This window comes from Perognathus longimembris, chromosome 2 (assembly GCF_023159225.1).
Source record: "Perognathus longimembris pacificus isolate PPM17 chromosome 2, ASM2315922v1, whole genome shotgun sequence".
NCBI lineage: Eukaryota > Metazoa > Chordata > Mammalia > Rodentia > Heteromyidae > Perognathus > Perognathus longimembris.
The window spans coordinates 17,763,476-17,789,690 of NC_063162.1; the positions used below are offsets into that span (position 1 = coordinate 17,763,476).

Sequence of the window (26,215 nt, forward strand, 5' to 3'; positions counted from 1 at the left end):
ATAATGAATGATAAGAAGGGCAATCCATTCTGTGTGATAACATTGAATTATAAATATGTATATTTTCCATTTATACTGGTTCTATAATTCAATATATTCTTATGAAATTTTGGCCTAGTTACCCATGGTATTGCTTTTTATTTTCAAATAATTTTAGAATTAGGAACAATTGTGAGGTTACTGAGAGATCACCACATACTCTGACTAGCATTACTGTGTGAGTGAGAGAGAGAGAGAGACAGACACAGAAAGCAACAGAGAGAGACACTGGTGGTATATCTCCTGTTTGCTAGGTAAGCCCTCTACCACTTGAGCTACCCCAGTCACCTCACCTGATGTCAATACCTTGGATCTTCAAGGTTCAATTTTCACAAGTAGGTAATTGGCACTAGTAAAATACTACCAAGACTCAAAAAGAAACTTTACCTTGATGACCTCCAGATTCTCTGCTAATGTCTCTTCTAATCCAGGATCGAATCCAGAACTTCACCTTACATCTATTTATCTTAGACTTTTTGCCTCCTTAAATCTGTGACAATTCCACAGCCTTTCTTCGTGTCTGATGACCTGGACAAGTTTGAAGAGCACCAGTCAGGCCTATTGTAGAATGACCATTTCTCATGGTTACTGGGTTACCAATTGTTGGACCAGAGAGCCTAGAATTGATTTGCCTTCCATATCATATGGATGAGAAAGTATGAAGAGGCCTTACTACCACTGTGGTTTACTTCATTCAGTCCTTTGAATAAGGTAGTGTTCTACCAGGTTTCTCCAGTGCAATGGTTCTGTTTCTCTTAAGTTTTTACATCCCTTTGAAAATCAAAGGAAGGGAAATTGAACTCCAACTCCTAGCAGGAGGCACATTAAGCATGTATAAACATTTGTGAGAATCATCATGGTAATTAATAAATATTTTGGAAGATAACTTTCAGGCTCTACATTGTAGCTACTCACTTTAACAACAATTTTCTCACCTGTACCAATAGCTATGTTGGTGATGTTCCAAGATTTTCTTTATTTTGTTCACCTTCTCTATTTTTATTAGCTTGGATTCTTTTATAAGGATTTTTGTTTACATTGAAAAATTTGTGACATTGCTTAGTTGCTCCACCAACTCGGTGTATGGAACAGATGGCCTACAAGCCCAATTCTGGATTTTGTTTTGTTTCTTTACTACTGATTTTCCTTCTCTTCAGGCATCTCTGTGCCCTGGCTCTAAGCTGGAGGCCAAATGATCCCAGTTAGGCTTTACTGCACCATTGCTGTACCACCTGCTACTTATGGGCAAGATTCCCTGGCTTAAAAAAAAAAAGTGCTTCCTCCCTTATGACTGATTTGTTAGAATATTCATAAAGATGTGGAATTCACCAGTACTTCTGGATTCTTCTAGTACAATTCAGTTAGATACTGCCTCTCCACTCCTCCCCTCTCTCTACTATATTCTCTCCCCTCTCCCATCCTCTCTCTCTCTCTCTCTCTCTCACACACACATACACACACACAGAGTGTGTATAAGTGTAGCTTCACTTCATTTCTTTTTCCAGTGTTCTAGCCAAGGTAGAAAAGGGAAACTTCAGCTACACTATCTTGTACAAACAAAAACAACTCTATGTAGAACAGTCACCTCCGTTTTTAAACAATTCTGTAAATTCTGCAAATAATATTACTCTTATGTTTACCATTTAAAATGCATCTAATTACGGAATAGGAAGTGAATGGATATCCTAAACATTTTAAGCATCCTTGCAAAAATGACCAAAAATGTGAACAAGCAGTTTATAAAAGAAAAAAAAAAAGAAGCAAAAGGGCAATTAGCATAAAATGTGTGATCTCATTAATAAAAAATAAACCTTGAAGCAAAAGAGTACTACTGATTGACCTACCAAATGGATAGAAGATTTTGGAAGATGCTATATAGCCTTGTTGAGAAGTAGGAAATAGACTTACATACGTGTTGGTCCAAGCAATGTAATTTTATCAGCTTTTTAGAAGACACACAATGTATGTCACAAAGCTTAAACCAATAGCCTATTCCTGATTATCAGTATTCCTTCATTTAATAATGTATATGTTAATATGCTAATTTTATTTGCATCATCTATAAAAGCATAAACTTAGACACTGCCCATAGTAATACTATCTCGCCCAGATCCTTTGCTCCTTTGAATATAATAGTAATTTCCCAGATCCTTTGAATAGTAATTTGGTAAATTGGAGAATTTTGTATAGCTGGAAAAATTGCACTCTGTGTTTTATTGTAATGAATGATATGATGCAAAATTTGCAACAAAAATGAGAGGAATGATTATTTTAAAATAGAAAAATACAAAAGGACCGAGAATAAACTGTTAAAAATGGCCATTTATAGATGGATAGTGGATGTTTTATTTTCCTATTTATAGTTTGGTATACCTGGCAATCTATTTTAAATGAACATGTGTTATTTAAGAATCAAATTTAAAACCAGTGCTCTTTTCATATTTTGCAGCAATGATAATCATAACGAGGCATTCACGCATACATGCATACATGTGGTGTGGGCTTTGGAGTAAACAGATAACAGGAAGTCACTGTATCTGCCCTGGAAGGGGGGGCGGGGGGGTGTAGTACCTCTTCTTTCCACCTTTCTCCTCTGGTGGTCTCCTTCAAGTCTCCACCCCCTTCATCTGGCCTTCTTATTCTTATATCCTCTCTTCTCTGTACTTTTATTTGCTCATTTTTTATTGTCAAAGTAATGTACAGAGGGGTTACAGTTACATACATAAGGCAGTGAGTACATTTCTTATCAAACATTTTACCTCCTTCGGTTTTCTCCCACCTTCCCCCTCCCCGGACTTTTCCCAACTCGTAAGTTGGTTTTACAGCATATTGTCTTATAAGTATTGTGGTTACATTGGTTTGCCTTTTACCCTTTGTCTCTCCATTTTGGTGCTCCGGTCCCCTAGACAAACTCTTTTTCCTTCTCTTCTCTTTCCTTTCTGTCACACTGAGATGTGAAATCTCATCTTTAGGAATTCACATGTATAGTGAAGTACTGATTTTTTAAAAATCTGTGATAAATTAAAAGGTGTTTTATTTACTTTTCCCAGTTATCACACTGGCTTCTTTTGCCAAGCATTTAGTATGAGTTCTAAAGCAAACTGGCAGGGTCTTTAAAGTCTTTTCACAAAGAGCATCCCAATCTTCCCTGGGTGCCAACTCCTTTCACACCTTGTACTCAGAACTCCAGAAATTCTTCATGAATAAACAAAGTGCTAAGAAGAATGGCTGCCATTTGACACTACAGGGACTTCTGTCTTCATGATGAAGATAAATCTACTTTCCTCCTATGTCTAACCCAGTTCTATCTTTTCTGCCATCCAAGTTTCACTGAGTAGATCTCTTTCCCATATGCATTGAGATCATTGTGGGCAAAACCTTCCTAAGCAATTTGTTTTTTAAGAAATACCGACATGTGGCAATAATACAAGAGAACACCTCTGCATCATCCTTAGAGGAACGGCTGCAAGGATGGTTAATCCACATTAATATGACAAACCTAGGCAGAAACTGACATTGTGTTTGTGAGAAATATCAGAATTAATTAGATATTTTGTATGTGCCTATAGAGAAGCCATCTTCAAATTTAGAAAACATCCTATATGAAGACTTCTTTTTTTTTGTTGTCTTTACCTTTTCTTTTTGTGAGACAGGGTCTCCTTATGGTAGATATTTATGCGGCTAGGTGGACTCCCCTTCCCCTAGCCAAAGACTTGAGATTGCCAGTCTATATTGTATTCATTCATTCGTCTATTTAAGGATAACTCTGGCCAGCCATATATTCTGCATGGTGTTAATATGAGGGTATCCATGAACCCTCATCTTAGAGCAGTTGTATCTCTACTTTGTCACTTATACTAATACCAGCACACAGTAATATTCAGGGTGATTTATGGTGGTGTCAGGAGAAGACATAAGGATGTCTAATTGCTTTTCTCCTATTTTAGTTTCTGCTTTATATATATTTCTAAAGTCAATATTCAAATACTTTAGTGCATTCTGCAATGTATAACTAATAACCCAGCACATATTGGGTGTGTGTTCATTTACCCCTTTTATTTAGAATATTCAGACAAAAAAAAGAGAAATTAGAAAGGGTTGTCCCCAGATATAAGAGAACTATATTCCCTTGAAATATAATTTACATGTATTAAGTATCTCCAGAAGGAAAATACTCCAGTTTCAGTTCCTTTAAATTTATATCTGCCCTATCTTAAAGTTCTAGATCTTTGGTGGAAGGGAAAGAGTGAACAAGGGGTCCTTGTCTCTCCTGGTTTTCTTTAAACATGGCCTTTTCTGTCCGAGCTGGAATCCCAACTTGCCACATTCTTTCTTGAATTTAACATAAAAATAGAGACATCCCTTCTGGGAGCTGTGGCACTGTTTTCCTGGCACAGCTTGTTGGCAGTATTAGTTTTTCTAGTGAAGGATCAGAATGTATGTATTCTGGCATTTGAGAAATTTCTGCCTTCCCCTTTGCCCCTTGACCCTGCTCTCCTAGTCCCTTTTTGTTTATATTGACTATCTATCCCCATTAGTCTTAGTCTTCCTGGCTTCGAAAGTCTCATTTCTTTTAAAAGAACAGAATTATAAATGTTAACTATAAGGGTGTCATATTATGTGCACTTTCTTTTAGACATCTAGTCATTAGATAGATAGACAGATAGATAGATAGATAGATAGATAGATAGATAGATAGATAGATAGAGATTAGGATCTCTTTGTTGTCCACAATCCTGGAACTCTCCCAGAGGGTAAGACCATTATGAACATCCATGCATATTTCCAGTGGGTTGTCTTTCCATTGTTGTTCCTGTTTTGCTTTGGATCTGTCAATAGATAATGGCTAAGTAAATTTGCGTATTTTTATTTAATGGAATATGGTCAATTTTATTTGACAGAACTGCAATTTAGAGAGTTATCCCATCAGTCTTACGTTCTGATACAGAACCATCTCCTAAGTATATCACTGAGTAAAACAAGATGGTAAACATGTATCAGGTATGCTATCACTAAAATATAAAACAACAGAAAATCTAAGTGATTGGATTCTTTCATCATTTAAAATCAATTTCTCCACATTTCATTGTCACTAAGATTTCTGTTTAGGGGTCAGGTGTGTTGGCTTGAACCTGGCCACTCAGGTCTCTCTAGACCCCAACATTCCTACAGAGGGAACAACAAAAACAAAGAAAGTAATGGTGTATGAAAGTGGAGGGACACAAACTTACTCAGTTAGAACAAGAGAAGGGAGAAGAAGTAGAGAGGGAGGCACGGAAGATTCACCTTGACCTAATTAAACATGGTTAGTGTGATTCTCCAGGGATGTATTATTTCTTTCTCATTCTGCTGTTTTAACTTTCAGCTTTATTTCCACCAAGAACTTCATGCAAGAAGTGTCCTCACCTCCTCAATAGTCCCCTAAGCTGTATGTGTTCCTTTGTTCAGCACTGGGTGTCCATTCTCCCTTTGCTCCCCTGTATATACAGAATCGAGATTATATGAAACACACAGACACACAGTTCACATTGTGGCAGAGAGCATGTAAATAAAGTGAGGCTCCTGGCTTGAGGAATAAGAATAACAAAACACTGTAAAACTTGAACTTGGTGCACTTAGAGTTGTTGGCCATGCTGATTCTCTGCAGGGAACTCACCATGCACAAAACTGAAGATCATTTCTAATTGCCATCTATTTATATATCACCTATTTGTTTGTTATTCATGGGAGGCCACATTGGTGCTGGAAAACCAGTGAGACTGAGAACTAGAAGAAAAGAAGCAAACAGCAAGCTGGTTTCACGGGCAAAAGAGACATGATCTTCTTTTAAAGACAGATTTAGAGTGCTTTTTATTTGCTCTTAACCATTTATTTGCCCCTGGATAGGTAACAGGAAAGACTTCAAGCTGAGCTCGCTGTTCAAGAATACAACCCTAGACTTCATCTAACATTTTCCTGATGCTTTGTTGGATATAGTGGCAGGTGAAGAGGAAACTGTTGAAAGTCAATGAGGAAATCAGAATCTAGTTGTTCATTAATACCTATAGGTTTTTCTCTCTTCTTTGGGTGACAGATAGGATTGCTTGCTTCAATGTCTAGTTTATGGAGACCTCCTGTGGGCTGATGCTCCATCATAAGGCAGCATCTCCATCCTCTCAGCCTCTGTTCCTCTGCACAACCCTCTCCATGCTGTCATGTGCCACGAACTGCAATTCTAAAACTGACTAAGTGGGTGCTATCTGGTCATGGTGTCTTCCTTTAAATACTCATTCTGCAGTTATCTACATCAGGGCATTTTGTGGCTCTCTCACATTTATTGAGCACTATATTAAACTGGTATAAACTCAGATAAATTCCAGGAGAAGGGGAAGCTAGTGACATTTCTGAGTTGCTATGAAGAAAATATCTGCAAAGGGCTGCAACGGGCTGATTGTGTTTAGAAGGCTGATGTTGTGCATTAGAAAGGCACAGTGTGGGCTGGGGATATAGCCTAGTGGCAAGAGTGCCTGCCTCGGATACACGAGGCCCTAGGTTCGATTCCCCAGCACCACATATACAGAAAACGGCCAGAAGCGGCGTTGTGGCTCAAGTGGCAGAGTGCTAGCCTTGAGCGGGAAGAAGCCAGGGACAGTGCTCAGGCCCTGAGTCCAAAGCCCAGGACTGGCAAAAAAAAAAAAAAAAAAGAAAGGCACAGTGTAAGAGTGTGCAGCCTGGGTTTAGATTTCTTCATATTCCTCTCTTTAATAATGCTTATTTTGTGTTCTAAAATGGCCTATCGGGGTAAGCATCAGTTCAAGTTAGTGAAGCATAGAAGCAAAAGGTTTTTTCTTGTTTTCTTCCATCTATCAGATCTAGTGGTGATTTCATGGTGTTTCTTCATAGCAAGACTCACATGTAATCCAGAAATGGGTTCTTCCCTTTACCTTTGGATACACTGAATTGCTTTAATGTCCTATGATGCCATGCATGGTGTTTAAGATCAAATATAAAACTTTACTCTAAGGAACAATGGTGTCTCGTGACTGAATGTCCATTAGCTTGTCATTTTATCTTTGGCTGTTCTGTGCTAGAAGCACAAGATTCAGTCTACCAATGTCCACACAGAGTGCCCTTGTCTGGTCATGAGACATACAGCTTAGTCACTATAATTTATATTTAAGTTGAACAATTTTCCTCCTCCATCACTGCTTACCGATTCTCTGGTTGTGTATCTCAGAAGATACCATCCATTTGCTCTAAAGACTTCCCAGAACTTTCTTCTTTCCCAGATCCAGTATTTGAAGGTGGAAAATTATTCTTCCTATATCTTTGAATAGCATTTGGAATGTTTCAAACCTCATTTCATTGGTTGGCTGTCGCTTCTGTTGACATAAACTCTCAAGATAAAGCACTCTGTACCCCCTGATCTTATGATGTAATAGGAATGTAGAGTGTTTCACTAAATAAGTAGGTAAATGAATACATAAGTGAATTGTAAATATTTATTGCAGTTGCTATTTGAGCCAGTGACTATTAGGTTGAGTCTTAGGTTTTTTTTTGTCTGATGACTGATAACAATTAATTATTTTGATAAATCTTTAATACTCCAAGAAGTTTTTAATGGGAAAATTTATTTTAATCCTGTTTGTTGTGGAAAGTATGGGCATTTTTCTAGAAGTCTAAAAGGGATGACAAGCTTGGCTTAAGTGACATACCTGTTAGGAAGGCAACATTCAGCTTCTGCCATTGACAGCTATGACACGAGTTATGAAAGCAGAAGAGTGAAGGAAATTCCAGGCAGACTTACCAGTAAGTGCATAGATGAACACCTCCCTTCCTTTCCATGAAATTCAGTTTGAGAAAGGTAATGATTTTTCAGGTTAAACTGAAAGACAATATAAAAGTATATGATATATAGCTATATATATATTGCTTTTTTCTATAACTTAAGGTTTCTGGACAAAATTTTTCATCTTTTTAATAGTTTTTTTTTGCTGAATTCTAGAAATAAATAGCCCCACATATTGGAAATAATAGCTAAGATTGGCTTGTGTAGATATGTTGTCCATATATTTATTAAAGGAACCCGTTTCTCTGTTTTGCTGAGCACAGTGATAAGAAATTCCTCTGAGAGTTGAGTGGAGTACATAGCAAACTATGACTGTGATATTCACATTGTGATTTCAAGGCATAAAACAAGAGTGTCCAATTCTTTGTGCTTAGTACCAGAAATCAGATTTACTAACAGGATTGAATAGGTGCTCAAAGCCAGTCCTGATATCTCACTCTACAAGTGACCATTAAAAGCTCATTGCGGTTTCAATCTCATCTTAAAATACATAAAAAACTAATTACCAAATTCTAAAATCCTAACTAAAATGTTGGAAGTATTTGAGATAGAAATAGAGTAATGACACTCTTTTGCTCTCCTCTCGTTTTCCTCATTTTTCACCTTTCTTTTAATCTCTTTTTTTTTTTAATTGGAGGGAGGGCATCTTTCTTTCACATCAGACCAAGAAGTATGAATACAACGTGTTTAGCATAAGCTCTTTTAGTAGCTCTATTTGTTGCATGGTGTGTGTGTGTGTGTGTGTGTGTGTGTGTGTGCGCGCACATGCGTGCATGTGTGTGCACATGTGTACACACGTGCATGTGATTGTGCATGTTCAAAGAAGGAACCACTTTCACACTTAGAGAACTGCAGAAAGAAATTACTCATATTAAATTGTGATAAGCATCTTACAAGGATATCTAAATAAATATCCTCTGATCTAAGTAAATGCTTTCCTTACTGTAAATTGGGCATATTACACAGAAGCAAACTTCAGATGTGTCTTAAAATAAGCATTCAAGAGACTATGGTCAAGCTAGTGCAGAGCATTTCAGAATGACAATCCAAACCCTACAGGGCTCTCTGAGTGGTGAGGAAGTAGATGTAGCATTTCAGGAAGAGAGGAATCTTTGAGCATGGGAGGTGATGGAGGAAGGGAGACAGAGTTTGTCACCCACCATCTTGGGAACCCATAAAGTTCTAATAATGAGGTGTGCTTTTGAGATCTGCATGACTGTGCTGAATGGCCGGAGACAGGCAGAAGGAAGAGTCTGGAGCCATTTCTCTAACATCCAAATAGAAATGTAACCAAGAAACATTCTGGTATATTTGTTTCAAGTACAGATAGCCTGAGCTTTACTATGTATTAAAATTTCAGAGACAGAGGATGTCATTCTATATTGCTTATTTAACAGAATAATTACTTCTCTTTCACATAGCTCATTGTATAGTTGTACAATAGAAATTGTGCCTCCAAGGAATGTTAGTTCGACTTTCATTGTGCTTATACATATGGGTTTAGGACAGAGCTGGAGAGGCAACTACATTTTTTTTTGTCAGCTTGGTTCCACAGGTAAATAATGGTCATTCTGACCAGGTGAAGTCGCTTGGTTCATTCACAAATCACAGGTCAGAGGTGGCGATTATTGCAAATTTCAAGTGAAAAGTTGAATTTAATCAGTTTGCTAAGTAGCTCATGGCTCATGTCAGCCAACTAAAGCAGTATGCCTGGCATCTGCCAGATAAATCTTGAAAGTTAAATACACTGTCAGCAGAGTTATTACAGGAATACATACATGTGTGTCACAAGGGACTTAACCACAGATCTGAGCTAATAATACACAATATCATTGCCAGAGTTCAGTTTGGTCTTCATTAAATAAAAGTTTCATTATCATTTTTATTTGAAATGGAAATGTTGATGCCACACTATATATACATCATCGGAATAAATATATTCCAAGATGGTGGTTTTCAGGGGTTTGTGGGTATTAAATGTCTGTGAAGTTATTAATGTAGATGTTCTTTGCTATGTCTCTCCCTCTTTCAGGTCTGTGATGGGGTCGAACAAAGAACCAGATCTTGTGCATCTTGAAGCCAGAACCGTGGATGGTCGTAAGTAACTCAGTGTATCACAGTTTCCATAGTGATATTAGTCTTATCAATTAGTCAAGAATGGTCTGTTCAGTCTCAATGACAATAATTTAAGACACATAGCTATCTTTCCAAGTAACGAAAATTCCCAAACTCCTGATTTCTGAAGTATGTTGTTATTGCTGCTGCTGCTGCTGCTGCTGCTTTGTTTGGATTTATTTTTGCTCAGTCTCCTCAGTTTTCCATATCTCTTTAGGCAGTAATGCACTCTCTTTTTTAGAGATTCACAAAATACTTGGAAAGAACAGGAAAAGAGAAGCATCTTGTATGTCTTCAATCAGAGGCAGCAAAAGGGGAAGTAGCTGACTCGTCTCTCACCCTTGCTGGTTCTCATCAGCCTGAATTAGGTTTGTTAGTGGAGGGCAGCGCTCTGTGGATAGAGTAGAGATTCAGGTGTATGATGTCCAGGCGAGTAAATGGTAGATCCAGATCTTCATTTCATCTATGAGTTTCTAAAAGACTTGTGTCACCTTGGAAAGCGGATATAAACCATTTAGTCCTCAGTTTTTTTGTCTTTAATTATAGCTCTTGTGGCAGTTTGTCTGGATTTAGCAATTACCCTGTGCAAGTCATAGTATCAAACAAGGCACTTTATCATGAAGAGTCCTCACATTAATTCAGGAGGGTGTTATTCCCATATTACAGAGAAGTTCAAATAATAACAGATGCAAAGATGTAGTAAATACATACCTAGAGGACAAAGCCAAGTGAGGTGAGAATCAGAGGAGACAACATGTATAAAATACAGCATCTAGCCTAAGCTGACAAATACTGGGCAGTAACAATTTAAGTTTCCTTTCCTTTCTTTGGTCCTGAGGAAACTCAGAAGATTTAAAACATTGATGTGCTACCACTAGGTCTAAGATACAGAACTAAGGTAGAGGAAAGAAGGGACCTAGAAGAACATGGCTGTGGGGAGAAAAGACAGAGGAACAGAAAGAAGTCGTATGATGTAAAGGAGAGACAAAGGATGAACTACCCAATTATCAGAGAGCCATGGGGGCATTTGAGTTGCCCACATTGAACTAGAGAGTAGTAACTGAGTTTAAAACACATCCCCTGTCTCTAAAATACCCCTCACAATTGGAACGAATTCTCATCCCCCACTTGCTTTACTTGTATACTTGTCCTTTATTCTTCCCTACACAATGATAGAGACACCTAAGCTTTACATTTCTGAGCCAAAATAAAAGGGGGGGGGGCATACCAGACCACACATGCAAATCAATTCTCCAGGTATCATCTTTCCTCCCACTTTCACATGGGGGATTTCCATATCTAGAAGTTTCACTTACTCTTTTTGCCTGAGTATATTCTTAAGTATACACAAACTCCCATCCAAGGCCACCATCAGCTTCCTCCCATACTCCCAGGCTGGGCAGTGTTCTGTGATGTTCTAGGCAGTGTACCTGACCCAGAAGGACTCAGGAGTTGAAAACTTCGTTTCCCTGTCTGTGGTGGCTCTCTCTCAGGAGCGGATTACTCCATTGTACTGCATTAAAAGAGTTACCTTGGTTTCCAAGGTTGAGTTTCACTATACATCCTGTAGAAAAACTTTTTCCTGAGTTTCCTGGATGTCCCATTTTCTAATGGGTTAGAACAAAGGAGGAACTGTGACTTTAGCCCCAGGATAATGTGGTACCTGTTTATTCAACTGGGCTTAGCTCTGTCTTCTCCTTGTTCCCTGCCTACAGGGCTTTGGGCTTGCTTCCCACTCTTGATGTGCACTGGCTCTGTTTTGCCATACAAAATGCTGATATTTCCTGTCACCTGTAGCCAGGACACCCTCCTCTTCTGCCACTGGAGTGTAACTAATTGCTGTAGTTGGTTTAGCCCTTAGGTTCAGCATGCGCTTATTAGGCAAGCTTTTTTTTTTTTTTTTTTTTTGCCAGTCCTGGGCCTTGGACTCAGGGCCTGAGCACTGTCCCTGGCTTCTTTTTGCTCAAGGCTAGCACTCTGCCACTTGAGCCACAGCGCCACTTCTGGCCATTTTCTGTATATGTGGTGCTGGGGAATTGAACCCAGGGCCTCATGTATATGAGGCAAGCACTCTTGCCACTAGGCCGTATCCCCAGCCCCATAGGCAAGCTTTTCTTAACTCTCATTCTAAACAACTTTCTTACTCTGATTGCATCCAGCTGTGTTCTTTTGTTTTGGTTTTGTTCTGTCCTCCCATTCAGTTCAAAATAGCACATTCCTTTCCTGTGGTCATGCAGTGGCAGTGTTTTCTCCACACTGGTCTGTAAATGCTGCCCTTAACACACACTGACCAGCCCTCTTGCCTCAATGACCATGTTTCATGGAAATTTTAAAGCATTGCATCTCACACGTTAACCTGCATGTAATCCGTGTAAGAATGTTACTGAGGTGTGAATTTGATTCACTAAGGGCCTGAAATTCTCCATTTCTAACAAATCTGTGGAACCTGCTTTGGGTAGCAAAATCTCACAACATTAAGCTAATGTGAGAGTTTTCGGTCTAACCACCTTTCCCTTTGGGAAACTCAGGATGGAATTGGGAACAGCTCAGATCACTTTCATGCTCAAGTTTTTTTGGGATAACATTACTCTCTGGTTTGTATATAAACCCACATTCTCAAAGCCAGGCCTGGCTTTGACTGCCCTCAATCCTTTCTTACACCCTGCACTATTCCTCTGCTTGCCAAAGGCACAAGGGATGGTAGATGATGATGCCAAATGTAATCTCAGATATGGCAGGAACTAAGGCAACTCTAATTTTATCTGTTTTATTTAACTTTTGTTTTTGCAAAGGCAATATATCTTCAGAAACTATCCATTGGTGAAAATTCAATAAAGGGATTTAATTTGAAAAGTTAACCATGTCAAAACAAAACCGAAAAAAAACAACAACAAAAAAACAGCCAACTACCTATCAATTGAGAAAGGATCTCAGTGAAACACCTGGCCCTGTCTCCAGGTGGGGAAAAATGAGATTGTCAACACCGTAACAGCTCATTTCCGTCCCTTACTCTGTCTCTTTCTTTTTCCTTTTCCCTCTGTCTCTTTTTGTTTCTCCCCATTCCACACTCTACCATCTATCTCCAAGATAGTCAATAACCGTGTTTTCAGATAACAGGGTCAGAGAAGGAGGAGGAAGAACAGAACACAGGGTGATCAGAGTGGTAAAAACTCAGCAAATGTGGCTGGCAAGACTGTAAAGTACAATTATGCTCTAGACTGGTCAGGCTCCACCAATTCCCATATTTACATTAGCACCTCCCATTCTCTGGTTAAAGTAGTCCTTTGTTCTTGTTTTCTTATGTCTTCATGGTTGTTTTGTTCAGAATTCAAATATAGGGGACCAATTGCTTATATTCCAGGTTGCATTTCCTGTAAGGTATATGTATAATTATATGTGTGTATACATATATATAAAAACATCATCATCACAGATATTTTTTGAGCAAGGAATTTATTTTTATTTTGTTGTGTTCAAGAGTTTTGTAACCAAGGTTCTCACACATTTGACACAGAAAAAAAATACCACACCTGCTGACTTGTTTGACTTGTTCCATAAGGTGGGTTGCAAACACTGACCTGCTTATGTTATTCCAAAGTTCATCCTGATCTCATTTCAGATGTCTTAGATTACAGTTTGTAATTGATGTGTATTTCAACTGAAGTCCCTGAATTCAAAGGGATATTAAATCTGGAAATTTTTTATTCTGTGAAGTTTGATAACTGGCACAGATTTTTCAAACCAACTATACTCTTGAATGTGTGTGTCTTATAGTTTACATCTGTGACAAAGATACTATTCTTTTATGCTTTATTCTTTCTGCCTAGAAGGTGAGCAGAAAAGAAAGGGCTTGATTGCCATCATTCACAGCAAGTATTATTGGAAAAAATTAAACATATTTATTGGATGTGGCCTTTCTTATTGGCTCCCTTGTTCAACTGTGGAAAATTTTTGTTTTAATATTTCCATGTGGTTTGGGGTATGGATATATCCAATATGCATATCATATTCTCTCAGTTCAGTAAAATACTAAAAGGATACATTATAGTCTATTGATTTACATAGCATGAGCGCATATGTGACTATGTGTATAAAATATGCAGTTAGAATATATAAACCAAAGTGTTGGATTGAAACCTTCATGGAAATCCGTATCTTAATTAATCTTGGTTCCACATTTAACAGGTAACTCAGAACCTAAAATATTTAACACTAGATGAGTCAATGAATCTGGCCTTCATAATTAAGGACAGTCTGTAGCCACAGGGTCAGAGGAGCTCTAAAAGACTAATGGATGGATACGAGAAATTTGCTAATGCCCTAAAATTGAGTGTCCCATTTGTGTGTGTTTGGTTATGGAGGGCAAGAGTCCAGCTTCTCTCAGAATGCTTCACAAAAGACCCGATATGTACACTTGGTTCTGCATCCATGCTCATCTGTAAACACATATGGTGTAAGGAAGCCTGCCGTACCATGTTTAGCCATAACTGCCCCTCCCTCCTACTTCTAATACTGAAGTCCCAGCCAGTGACGTGAATGTTTCTGTGCTGCTGGTGATCCGTGCAAGTGGACACAAGGGACAGGGGACAGTTAGTGGTCTCAGTGTGTATTTGCATGAGTAAGTAACCTTGTAATGACTTTCCCAAGGAATAATCTCTTTCACTGGGGAAAACAAGACTTGGTCCTTTAGCCAACTGTGAAAATGACTTCCCAAAACTCTGTGAAATGAATCTCAAACCAGCAGTACATTACATATTGGGATAAAATAAAAATGAAACTTACAACTTGACATCACTATGTATCACATTAATTCTGTCTCTGGTGAGAACTGGGAATCTCTTTCAACCTCCTATCCTCCATCCTTCCCATCCGGTTTTCTATGTGGAACAAGGATAGTTGATACCTAGATCAAAGGAAGCTGTTTGAATATTGTGGAAGGTGGTGAAGAAACCAGTCCTACAAGTGCACCGTAGCAGAACTTCTGAGTGTTGTAAAGGGAAAGGTCAGTCAGTACAAATAAATTACCAACAGCAACTACTTTTCTGTTTTGTTTTGTTTTGTTTTCTTGATGGTGGTCCTGGGTCATGAACTCCTGACTTTGCGATTGCGAGGCAGGTGCTATACCACACTCCTACAACCTCAGTCCCTATTTTTCAGATGGCTTTATGTTAATTACAGAGGCAAGTCTGGACAGCGATCCTCCTATTTATGCTTTCCATGTAGTTAGAATGACAAGCACATGGCCCCTACCCCCAGCTTTGTTTGATGAGATGAGGGTCTCGTATTTTGCCTAGGCTGGCCTCAAGTAGTGATCCTCCTGGACTCTGCCTCCTGAGTAGCTGAGTATTTTTATACCAAAAAGAGAAACTCTGATCAAATAAAGGGTACACAATAGTCAAATACATCAGTTGGAAAGTCAAATCCAATTCCTAATCATAGGAGGAATCATTTTACACATGTTGAATATGGTTCTTGTCCCTTCCTCTTCCTGGGAATGCTCTCTTCCTGTTTCCATCCCAGTGTGTGCACTTGGTTATCTTGGATGCTGTAACACCCATGGCTAGACAGTTGTTTCTGAGGAAGATTTCCTTGAATTCCCAGTGTATACTGATTTCTTCTTTTGTTTTCATCTGACTGTATGACTGCTTCTCTTGTACTTTCATATCAATTGAAAATTTTAAATTCTACTTATGCATTTATTTGGTCATAGCTTTTCCTTTCAACCAGTCTATAAAAGCAGCCTATGAGAGTAAGAACCATGTATTTCATACACATACATACACATATTCACAAAAAGACACACACATACACATATATACACATAAACACACCCAAATACACATAGATATGGACACATTTACTCACAAACATGCATATTCACACATAGACACACAAATATTCCACACAGACACATGAAAACTATATATACACACATACACGTATGCATACCTGCTTAGACACAGATATGTACTACACACAGTCCCATACATACACAGAAAATAGACATACAAATATACACACACCTGTATTTTAAATTTTCTAGGACGTCTTCTTTTCTCATAAACTAGTTATAAGGATACAATGTCCTGCAATGTGAAGATTATTGTGTTGTTTGCAAGCCCTCAGCAATCTTGGAGTTTATAAAAGCTTTTAAACATAAACCATCTGCTAAGTAATAAAGCATGGTATGACACTCACTGTGTTAATCTGTGTTTAAGAGAAAACTTGGACTATTAGTTGTTCTACTTTATTAATTTGGCTTCTTCTTCTATAAGCTTCAGGAGATATGAAATGATTCCAATATGTTGGAGAAGATGGACACTTGGCATTTTAGACAGATCATAAAGGAGTATCCATCTTGACCTTTGCTACAGCCATAGTTCCAACCCAGGTGTCAGTTGGCATTATTGGATCCCCCAAAATTTTATTAAGCTTCTCTTTGAGTCCATTTGTTCATAGCTTCTAGGGAAGAACCTTGGAAGGAGTTAAAGAGTTAAAGGTCTCCATTTGTGGTCTTCCCAGCACTGCACAAAATTATTGTCACCTGTCTTCGGTCCTCAGTTGATCACCAGGTTGAGATGCTCAGCCAGATCTATGCCATTCTCTCCAGCTGTCCATCTGACCCATTTTCCCACTTTGCTAAAGTCTCTTGATTTCAATCATGAGAGACTATATCTTGGCCTCTTTGGATTTTGGGACCTAAAGGTAGCTGTGAAAAACAGCGAGAAAAGTCTGAAATGAGATAGCACGTTCCTCCCCACGCAGAAGGGAAAGCCTGAAAATGACAGTGTCCAACAGGCTCAAGTAGGCAGCCTTCATTTCAGATTCTTGGTCATCACTCAGCATCCTGTCTCCCCCTCCTGAGTGGTCTGTGTGAGGGGATCCAGGCCCTCCTCTGAGGATGACAGTGAACATAGAGCAGAGAAAACTGTCCATCCCTTGTGGCTTAGCACAGTTGTCTATATTTTCAGAGAATACTCCTGATCTCTCAAGGTACTGATGACAACAGTGTCTGAGCATTTATAGGCAATAATTTCTAAGTCTCTAGGAAATACCAAATGTTTTCAATTCTCGTGTTAGAAATAAAAATGTGATATTTACTCATGAATCTCCTTTGGCCCAAAGCAACAATGATGCTCATATCAGGTACTGCATTTCTATTATTTTCCCCGTGCTGCTGCCCTGGCAAATTTTTAGCTGCGTCATTTACAACTGGCCTTGGAGATAGCTACTATTGTTATTTCCCTCATTTTAATGACAAGGAAAGCAAGGCTTACAATGATTGTTTTTCCCATTTTGTCTCAGAGTTCATATTTAAAGGCAGGTTTGATTGCTTACATATTCCTTTGATAAACCTTATTGGACACCTTCATCATGCCAAATTCTCTATTACCCATGTGTAAAAGACCGAGTCTAGAGTTCAGATCTTCTACTTGGGGCAGATCATAAACAAATGGGTGGTGCACTTATATAATTAATGTGTGTGCACATGCAGAAGGAAAATGAAAGGAGAATAGAGTGCATGCAGGATGCAGACTGAGTAAGATACAGTCTTTCTCCTCAGGAGTATTCTAACGCATAAGTTGGGTGTGACGCAATGTAAACCAATTGCAGCATCTCAGTAGAACTTCCAGCACAGAGGAGAATACCTATACCTGGGTCTGAGGCTGCTGGTCTCTTACCAGTGCCCTCACATGTACCGTAGGATGTACTCAGCACCCTAAGTTGTCATCAGCTTTTCTATATTTCCATTCATGTTGTATGATTTTAGTTCTTTCCCACATATGCTACCCCTAGTCTCATTTTTGGCAGAAGTTTTATGATCCCAGGATCTTCTCCAACCTGTCTATTTTTCCTTTCTTGTCTCCTCATCTTCATCCTGGCCCTTTCAAAAGCCCAAAGGTCAGTAATAAAAGACACTAGTTAATAAGTTACACTGGTCACAAACCAACAGATTTTAAAAATAGAAAGTAATTTTGAGCTTGTCACATCACAAGCTCATGGTGCCAAAGGAGAAGACTTAAACTTTATAATGTTTATGGAAGGTCTTAATTTCCATACAGAAGTTCAGGAGCCAAGGGTGGAGGGTAGAGGCTTGCTTTTGCAGCTCTCAGTTACCAGCTGGCTTGTTCCACAGAGGAGTTGAGGGATGGTGACAGAATGAGGTACATGGGAATATCAGCACATTGCTACATGGGGATACCTGTGCACATGCACACAGTGGGTGAGGACAATAATATTGCTTCCAAAATAATCAGTTGATGAAAGACTGAAAGAAAAAGTGAGAAGCAGATGCTATCGTTCTTGAAAGTTGAAAATGAATGGTGGATGGAAACATGTTTCTTTTTGTTTGTTTTTTTGGCCAGTCCTGGGCCTTGGACTCAGGGCCTGAGCACTATCCCAGGCTTCGTTGTGCTCAGCACTTTGCCACTTGAGCCACAGCGCCACTTCTGGCCGTTTTCTATTTTTGTGGTGCTGGGGAATTGAACCCAGGGCTTCATGTATGCGAGGCAAGCACTCTTGCCATTAGGCCATATCCCTAGCCCTGAAACATGTTTCAAAGTGCTTGATTGCACAGTTTATAGTTGTCCTTATAGTTAAACTTCTGCAACATAAAGATGTATTAAAATATTTGGTGCTGCATAAGTATTTCTTAACAGAGCGAACAGATAGAGTTTTTTGAGGCTTGTAATACATATTTGAGGCTTGTAACACATTTTCCTATGCCATTTACGAAGGTATGAGCTTGCACAAATGTCATCCCTAAGAACTTGAGGTTTCTTCACATATAAAATGTAATCTTTTTCTGGACTTCTTTTTTTACAAAGTGTAAAAGAGAAAAACAAAACAAAGCAAAAAATGTACTCTCCTTAGCACCGTTCCTGACCTAGAGGAGGGGCTGCTCTGATTATCTTGGAGGTTAATTCTGCTGTGACTGACCATGTACACATTCTGAGAAAGGAGAAATCTGCTTGATCCTCCAGAAAAATCTTCACCCGAGGCCCAGAAAGAATTTGCACCGACTAACAGGAGAGGACAAGGCAGTTCTAAAAACAGAACTCTCTGACTGAGCATAGGGCATGGTCCAGGAATAAGTGTACCAATTACAAATAGCAAAAGACCCAAGGATACAAACTTGCCTAGCAACATCACAGGGCTTTGTTTTGTGGAGAAGGAAAGTGAACAAAACAAAGTGAAATGTGGTAAAGACATGTTAGATCTTAAAGTGATCCTTTGATTTCACACAACCTTTTGGCCCTAAAATTCTACTCAACCTCACTATAAGAGTTTAAGGCCCAACTCCATCCATGATTTACTTCTCAAACAACCTGATGCAGATGGAGCTAGAACCCAAGAGATGGATCCAACAGAAGGGGGGAAGAAAGCACTGACAAGCAAAGAGGCTCTAGGTTGTTCAGTCCTGTGCAAATGGGACCATGTGCTGACTGCAAAAGTACTCAGTGCTGAGTTCAAATGTGGCTGAGTACTCAATACAAAGGTGATTTCCACATGCTGCTGACTTTCTCCTGCTGACCCCTATCCCACATCGCCTTTGCAAAACACCTGTTGACTCTGCGAGAATAGATTTTGTGGTATATAAAAATTCACCTTGTGGGCTGGGAATAACAATTCCAGCTATCAAGAGATTCAATACAGTATGGGCCAGGCAATAGTCTAAACACTTTGATCTTCTATTCAATATCATTTGTTCCCAAGCCATGGATCAGAATGTAGAGAGGCTGAGTGATTTTCTTGAGTATACCAAGTCAGAAGCTTGTATGTCTGCCCTTAATCGGTTCCTAGATTCAAAGCCTGGCTTTGTAAAGGAAGATTCTTTCCCCTGTAGCTGCACAGGTTTGGGCGGATGGGGATCACGTGATCCCACATGGCAGCTGTTGCCTGGAGTGAAAAATGCTTGAGAAGAGTAGCACCGTGTCCTAATTACCTGTGGCAAGGAAAACATCTGTGTAGGGAAAGTAATGAAATTAGTTCTAACGTCTAGCAGTTGCATACATTAATTGACATTAATTAATGCCAAATTACAAGACCCGTCCTATGGAATCGCATCATGCACTCAGCAGAACTGAATATGGAAAGAGCTCATCATACATCATGCTATTATGGCAAACCCCTGGGGAATGCGAGCGATTGGTCCCTCATTATGAACTGCCGCCAATATCTTTCTATTTCCATTACCAGGAGAGAAGGGGAACGAACCAGGGACACTTCCTCAGACAGGCAGCTCAAAATGGAGCATTTATCCTTCAGCTTCTAAATATCACTTTAGCTGTTCTCAACAAGAATGGGATTGAAGAGTGCTTCCAAGGCCTTTTCTTGTGTACCTGGTAATGCTCAGCCCAAAGACAGGCATATTGTACAGGTACAACCACAGTAGTCAATAAAGAGGCTGGAGAAAAACAAAATGTGCAGAGCAGATAGACACAACCCATCTCGTGGCTCCTGGTCACTGCCTCCATTTACCCGGCTGAGACATGCTAGACCAGAGATCTGTTCACAGCTTATCAAACTTTCATCTCACATTATGGCCTTACCTCTAATGTTGGCATCTCATGCATATGCATACATATTTTATATGTTTTTCCTATTTGGCACACATATATTGATATCTATAGATACATATAAATAGATATAGATGCTTATTGATTGGTATAGATAGCTATAGATATGTATGGGTGTATCAATAGATAGGTAGGTAGATAGATAGATAATAGGTAGATGATAGATTTTGAAAAATGGCAGATTCACAATGCAGTATTTTGGTAACCTACATTTCAATAGTTTTATTGGGAACAATTTTACATAGGCCAGAAATTTACTGAGATATGTATGTTGATATGTGCTCTTCACCAATTTTTCCTAGTGTTAATATTTTGTGATCAAGATATGTATTTCAAAACTAAGGAATTAAACTAAGGAATTCAAAACTAAGGAATTGGTATAAGATCACTAATCAGTAACCTGTTTTTATGTTGTAAACTTTAAACATTTCCTCATAGAAGCGGGGTGTCAGGACCTAATGGGGCATGTTCCACAGCTTAGTTATTCCTCTGCTGTTGCCTATTTTCTTCTCTCATTTTTAGTGATTAGTAAACACTTGTGAATATCCAAATGGGTAAAACCTTGTATAGGTTGTTATTTTCTGTTTATGTGGTGCTGAGGAATCGAACCCGGAGCTCCATGCATGCTAGGCGAGCACTCTACCACTAAGCCACATTCCTAGCCCTAGGTTGTTATTTTCTTACATAGCATTCTCTTAAATTAGACTGAGATCAAAGCATACCATTTTAATTATGCGTATTTTAGCAAATTACTTCATAAAGGAATTGTTTTATTAATTTGATAAAGATTATATTTGTGTATATACACCTGGCTTTCCATTTGTAGTAGCATAAGTAAATGGTACAAAGGGGTTACATTGTGATATTTACAACATACATTCTTTATTACCATCCTTCTTCCTTACCCCTTTCTAATAGATGCTGGTACGTTTCATAGTAGTATATTTATATGCCTATATACATACTTATATAATGCATACCTATATATAATATTAATCCCCCTTTAATATTCACCACTGTCCACTCTTCTTTCTCCCTTTCCCTTCTGCTTCCCTTGCCACACATACTCTCCTTTACAAATGCATCATGGTTTTGTTTTTATTTTGTTTTGGTTTTGTTTCATTGTTGCTGGGAAGCTTGAACTCAGGGCAGAGGCACTGTCCCAGACCTGTTGTTACACTCCAGACTAGTGTTCTACCACTTGGAGCCACAGCTCCACTTCCAGTTTTCTGGGGGTTAATCAGAGATAAGAATCTCATGGATTGGGCTAGGGATATGGCCTAGTGGCAAGAGAGCTTGCCTCGTATACATGAGGCCCTGGGTTCGATTCCCCAGCACCACATATACAGAAAATGGCCAGAAGTGGCGCTGTGGCTCAAGTGGCAGAGTGCTAGCCTTGAGCAAAAGGAAGCCAGGGACAGTGCTCAGGCCCTGAGTCCAAGCCCCAGAACTGGCCAAAAAAAAAAAAAAAAAAAAAGAATCTCATGGATTTTCACACATAGATCCTGTGTCCCTAAGCTACCTATGGAAACAATAAAGTCACTTAGAAAGCTGCAAAATGGTCTAATGGAGTGTGAAATTGTGAGGTAAGGAGTTTGTGCCCCACATAGATAACCACTCTGGGAAGAGATGAGTCCCAGAAATTATTTTTTTAAGGAGAAAGATCTTGAGTTATGCTTTAAAATGGAACAGCAGGAATTCTAGGGAATGAGATGGGAAAGGATGCGCAGAGGACCTTTCAGTAGTTCAACTTTGGAGTTAGTTTTATTTACTTGGATGTAAAAGTACCATGTTTATGTATGCCCACAGAAGGCTGAAGGGCAATTGAAAATGATGAGTAGAATGCTTCTATTAGCATTCTGAGTTCGCTATCAGCTGCATTAGTCAGTCATGGATGGAACAGACACCTGTTGCATCCTGGAACATTTTTATTTTTTGCCAGTCCTTGGGCTTGAACTCAGGGCCTAGGCACTATCCTTGAGCTTCTTTTGCTCAAGGCGAGCACTCCACCACTTGAACCACAGTTCCACTTCTGCCTTTTTCTGTCTATGTGGTACTGAGGAACAGAATCCCGGGCTTCATGCTTGCTAGGCAAGCACCTTACCACTGAGCCACATTCGCCACCCCTGGAACATTTTTGGAACGAACTCAGAGCTACCCAAGGTTTCCTGCACAGATACTCCCTGGAAGTGCTGACATGCTAATTACCTTAAGAGACATCTTCATTGAATCCTATATCCCTCGTGGCACATTGTTACCTATTCACACTTTGTGTTAGTAGTTATCCCCTGCTTATCTCTTCAAGTTTCTCATCTCTTGCTGTACCTACTCCTTAAGCATCAATCACAAGTAAAATAGATTAATTTACAAATATATATTCAAATAAACATATGTGGTCCAGCAGAATTGTATTTACTACCTATGTGCCAGGATAGATATTAAAAACTAGACAGAGTGCATCAGAGAGAGAGAAAGGGGACAAAAATAAAGAACTACAGGCGTCTATTTTCCTGAAGACTACATGCATTATATTCTAATTCTCCAGAGGATAGATGGATATATATATATATATATATATATATATCACATAAATACATAACTACCATAATATTGCCATGTTGAGATAAATTCTCTGGTAGGAGCTAACAGGGTATTGTATGCTGGAGATTAATTCTGGATGATCCTCAGAAATATCAGTGACCTGAAATTGAGAGATTGTATGGTAACAGTCTAGGAAGAACCATTTTAGGTGAAGAGAACGCGAATTGAAAGTCTCAGCTATTGTGGAAAGTTTGGCCGAGTTCCTAAACATAAAGTAGATCGGATGAGAATTATCACAAGAGTTAAGGAGATGCTCTTGGGAGGCGGAAGGAGGACGGAGTGTGGACAGTGGAAGGTGTTGAATGCATGCAATGAGGCGAAAACCATTTTAGGTAAGGACTTCCATCATCTCATTACGAAAGCACACATTCAGTATCTCCAGCAATGGAGGCTGAGTGTGTATGTGTGTGTGAGTTACCATTACATCTCCAGACTGGTAAGACTTAATGGTAAGAACAGAAAGGGAATTGACAATACGGGGATAATAATTATTATCATTATAAATATCAGTAATAATAAGTATAAAATGGAATACATAAAGATTGTGAGGTTTGTGTAAGTATTGGAGGCAGCAAAGGAAAGGTAGAATATCCCTTCAAACTCTAAAGTAATGTGCATTTCCCCCCATTCCTTCCCCCTTTTTTTCAGATTCACAATATCTAACATGTCGAATGCAGAATTGCACAGATGCCAACAAGAATAAACCTTTTCCAGGCTACATTGACCCAGACTCCTTGATTGTCCAAGATGATTATGTATTTGTCCAGGTATGAGACATCCACTCCTATTGACTGTCTCAGAGGCATTTCTGTTTCTTGATTCTTTCCCTTCTGCAGCCTTCTCTACTCATGTGCCCTTAAGAGTAAAAATAGATGGAAAAAAGAAGGAAAGGGAGAAGGAAGAATTAAACAAGAGAGGGAGGGAAACAAGGAAGGAAGAAAGGAAAAGAAAAGAAAGAGGAGGGAGGGAAGGAAGGAAGAAGGGAGAAAAGGAGTGAGGAGTGAGGGGGAAAGAAGGCAAAGAACCACCACTGAGTATAGATGCTTGTATACTCATAGAATATGAATTAGATCTTTCTGCAATATCTGCAGAACCTTATCAACAAGTCACAAAGGTGCTGTTTAGAGCAGGAAGATTATCTGCAGGATGATGCACAGTTTTATTTGTCTCCTTCATCTGTTTTCCAAAGATCTACTTTGCAAAGAAGCTCCTCAGTCCTCAAAGGGACTAAGCAGATATGTCAGTCTCTTCTTATCAGAAGTATGGCCAGTTAATCTTTTCCCTCCCAAGAGCCACCTACAAAGTAAAAGAAAAGGCATAAAGAGCTGCACACTGTACAATGCAGTGGCTGGAGGTGGAAGGGAGACAGAAGACAGAGTAAGAGTAATCAGCTGTTATTGTCAGGTGCTGACTGTGTTTGAAAGAAAGAGAAACTTTCAGCTGTGTTCTGCCTGGCTTGTCACCTCCTAAAGGAACAAGAAACACTTTGAGAAGCTGAGATTTCATGTGTTGTTAGAAGAGACAGGGAGTCCCATTGCTTTTATTCAGCCTCTGCGAAACGATTTTAGGCTGATGTGGACAATGCATTTAGAAGTTCTGTTATTGCTTTTTGTGTTATAAGTGTTTTTTGTGTTATAAGTGGCAAAGCTAGAATTGCTAAATAACTGAACTATGTTTGTGTGTTTATACACATATACACATTTAAATTGTAGCACAATTTGAAAAATGATCCTTCAGTCTTGCTACAATCACGACACATTCTAGACACCTTGTAGACACTAATATTTTTATTTGGACAAAATAATTTTGAAGATCTAATTCTATGCTTTCAGAAAGTAATATTTCCAAATGCTCACAACACCAACATTAGCCTGTTTTAAAGATGGTTCACAAATGACTTTGCATACACCATTTTCCTCTTCTTCAGAGAAATGAATCCTTCTGTAATTTCAATATACATTAATATGGCTTACACATACCACTGCTGTCTAATTCATTTCTCTATCAATGCTGCTCCCAGGAGTACTGAGAGAGAGAAACTGCTGATAGAAACTTTCGGGTTCCTGTCCACAGTTTAAAAATCCACATCTGTGGGTTCTACATTTAGAATTTCACGTATTTCTTCTATGCCACCCCATCCACTGTGAGCTTTATAGCAATGGAGATGGCACATGCCAGTCACAACCCCAAGTGTCTGATGTACATTCACCCCAAACATTGATATGGTGAGGACACAAACTCCACCTGGCTTCAATCAAACTCAAGTTCCTCACACAGCTTTTAAGACAATACCAAGGAGGGGATTGGCAGGGACACATTCAACATTGCTCCCAGCACAGTGCTTGTACCCAAGTGGGAAGCACCCCGTGATCTTTTCCTCAGCCTACTAGGATTCTTGCACCTGTATATCGTATAGAAATCTGGGCCAGTCTTTCCACCTGAAAGATACAAACTTGGAGTACATTTAGACCACAATCTTGGCTTGGCTTTTTCACTGCCATCTTTTGTTGGAGGACACATGCTAATAGCCATGTATGTGACACTATCACACTGGAATTCAGTGTCCACAGATACAAAGTTCCCCTTCTTGTGCGGCTTGCACCATTTCCTTCTTACACAGCCCAAGAACCTGTTTGTTTGGAGCTGGAGAGCTGGGCTGCTAATGGACAGAGAGTCCATGAACCTGGAGGCTTCTGCATCTCACTGGGGAAAACACACAGCTCTGGGAATAACTGAACCACAACATCAGTTAAGGAATTGTTCTTTTGTCCAGTAGGTCCAGTGTTGACCTTCACTCATGCATATACAGTGTACATGTGGTTTCAGAGCTAAATGCCAATTCTTCACACTGGGCATTTATGCTGCTGTGTGGTGATTGGTCTCTTCTATTTAGTAGACTGTTCTGTGACCCTTAATCATTTTCGCAGCTCTCCTCACAACCTTGTTTTTCTGATCCAGCTGACATCTGGAGGAAGACCCCATTACTACGTGTCCTACCGAAGGAATGCCTTTGCCCAAATGAAGCTTCCGAAATATGCTTTGCCCAAGGTAT

General features: G+C 39.2%; 1 protein-coding gene across 5 annotated transcripts in view; it reads left to right on the plus strand.

The window, feature by feature from the left end:
- Positions 1 to 26,215, plus strand: part of Sorcs1 (sortilin related VPS10 domain containing receptor 1) — a 497,305-nt gene that overhangs the window by 359,121 nt on the left and 111,969 nt on the right. For all 5 annotated transcript variants that reach the window (XM_048338294.1, XM_048338297.1, XM_048338296.1 and 2 more), the window contains exons 6-8: positions 9,900 to 9,964; positions 23,812 to 23,930; positions 26,122 to 26,211. In XM_048338294.1, the coding sequence (XP_048194251.1) occupies positions 9,900 to 9,964; positions 23,812 to 23,930; positions 26,122 to 26,211 (274 nt within the window). The remainder of the gene's footprint in view (positions 1 to 9,899; positions 9,965 to 23,811; positions 23,931 to 26,121; positions 26,212 to 26,215) is intronic.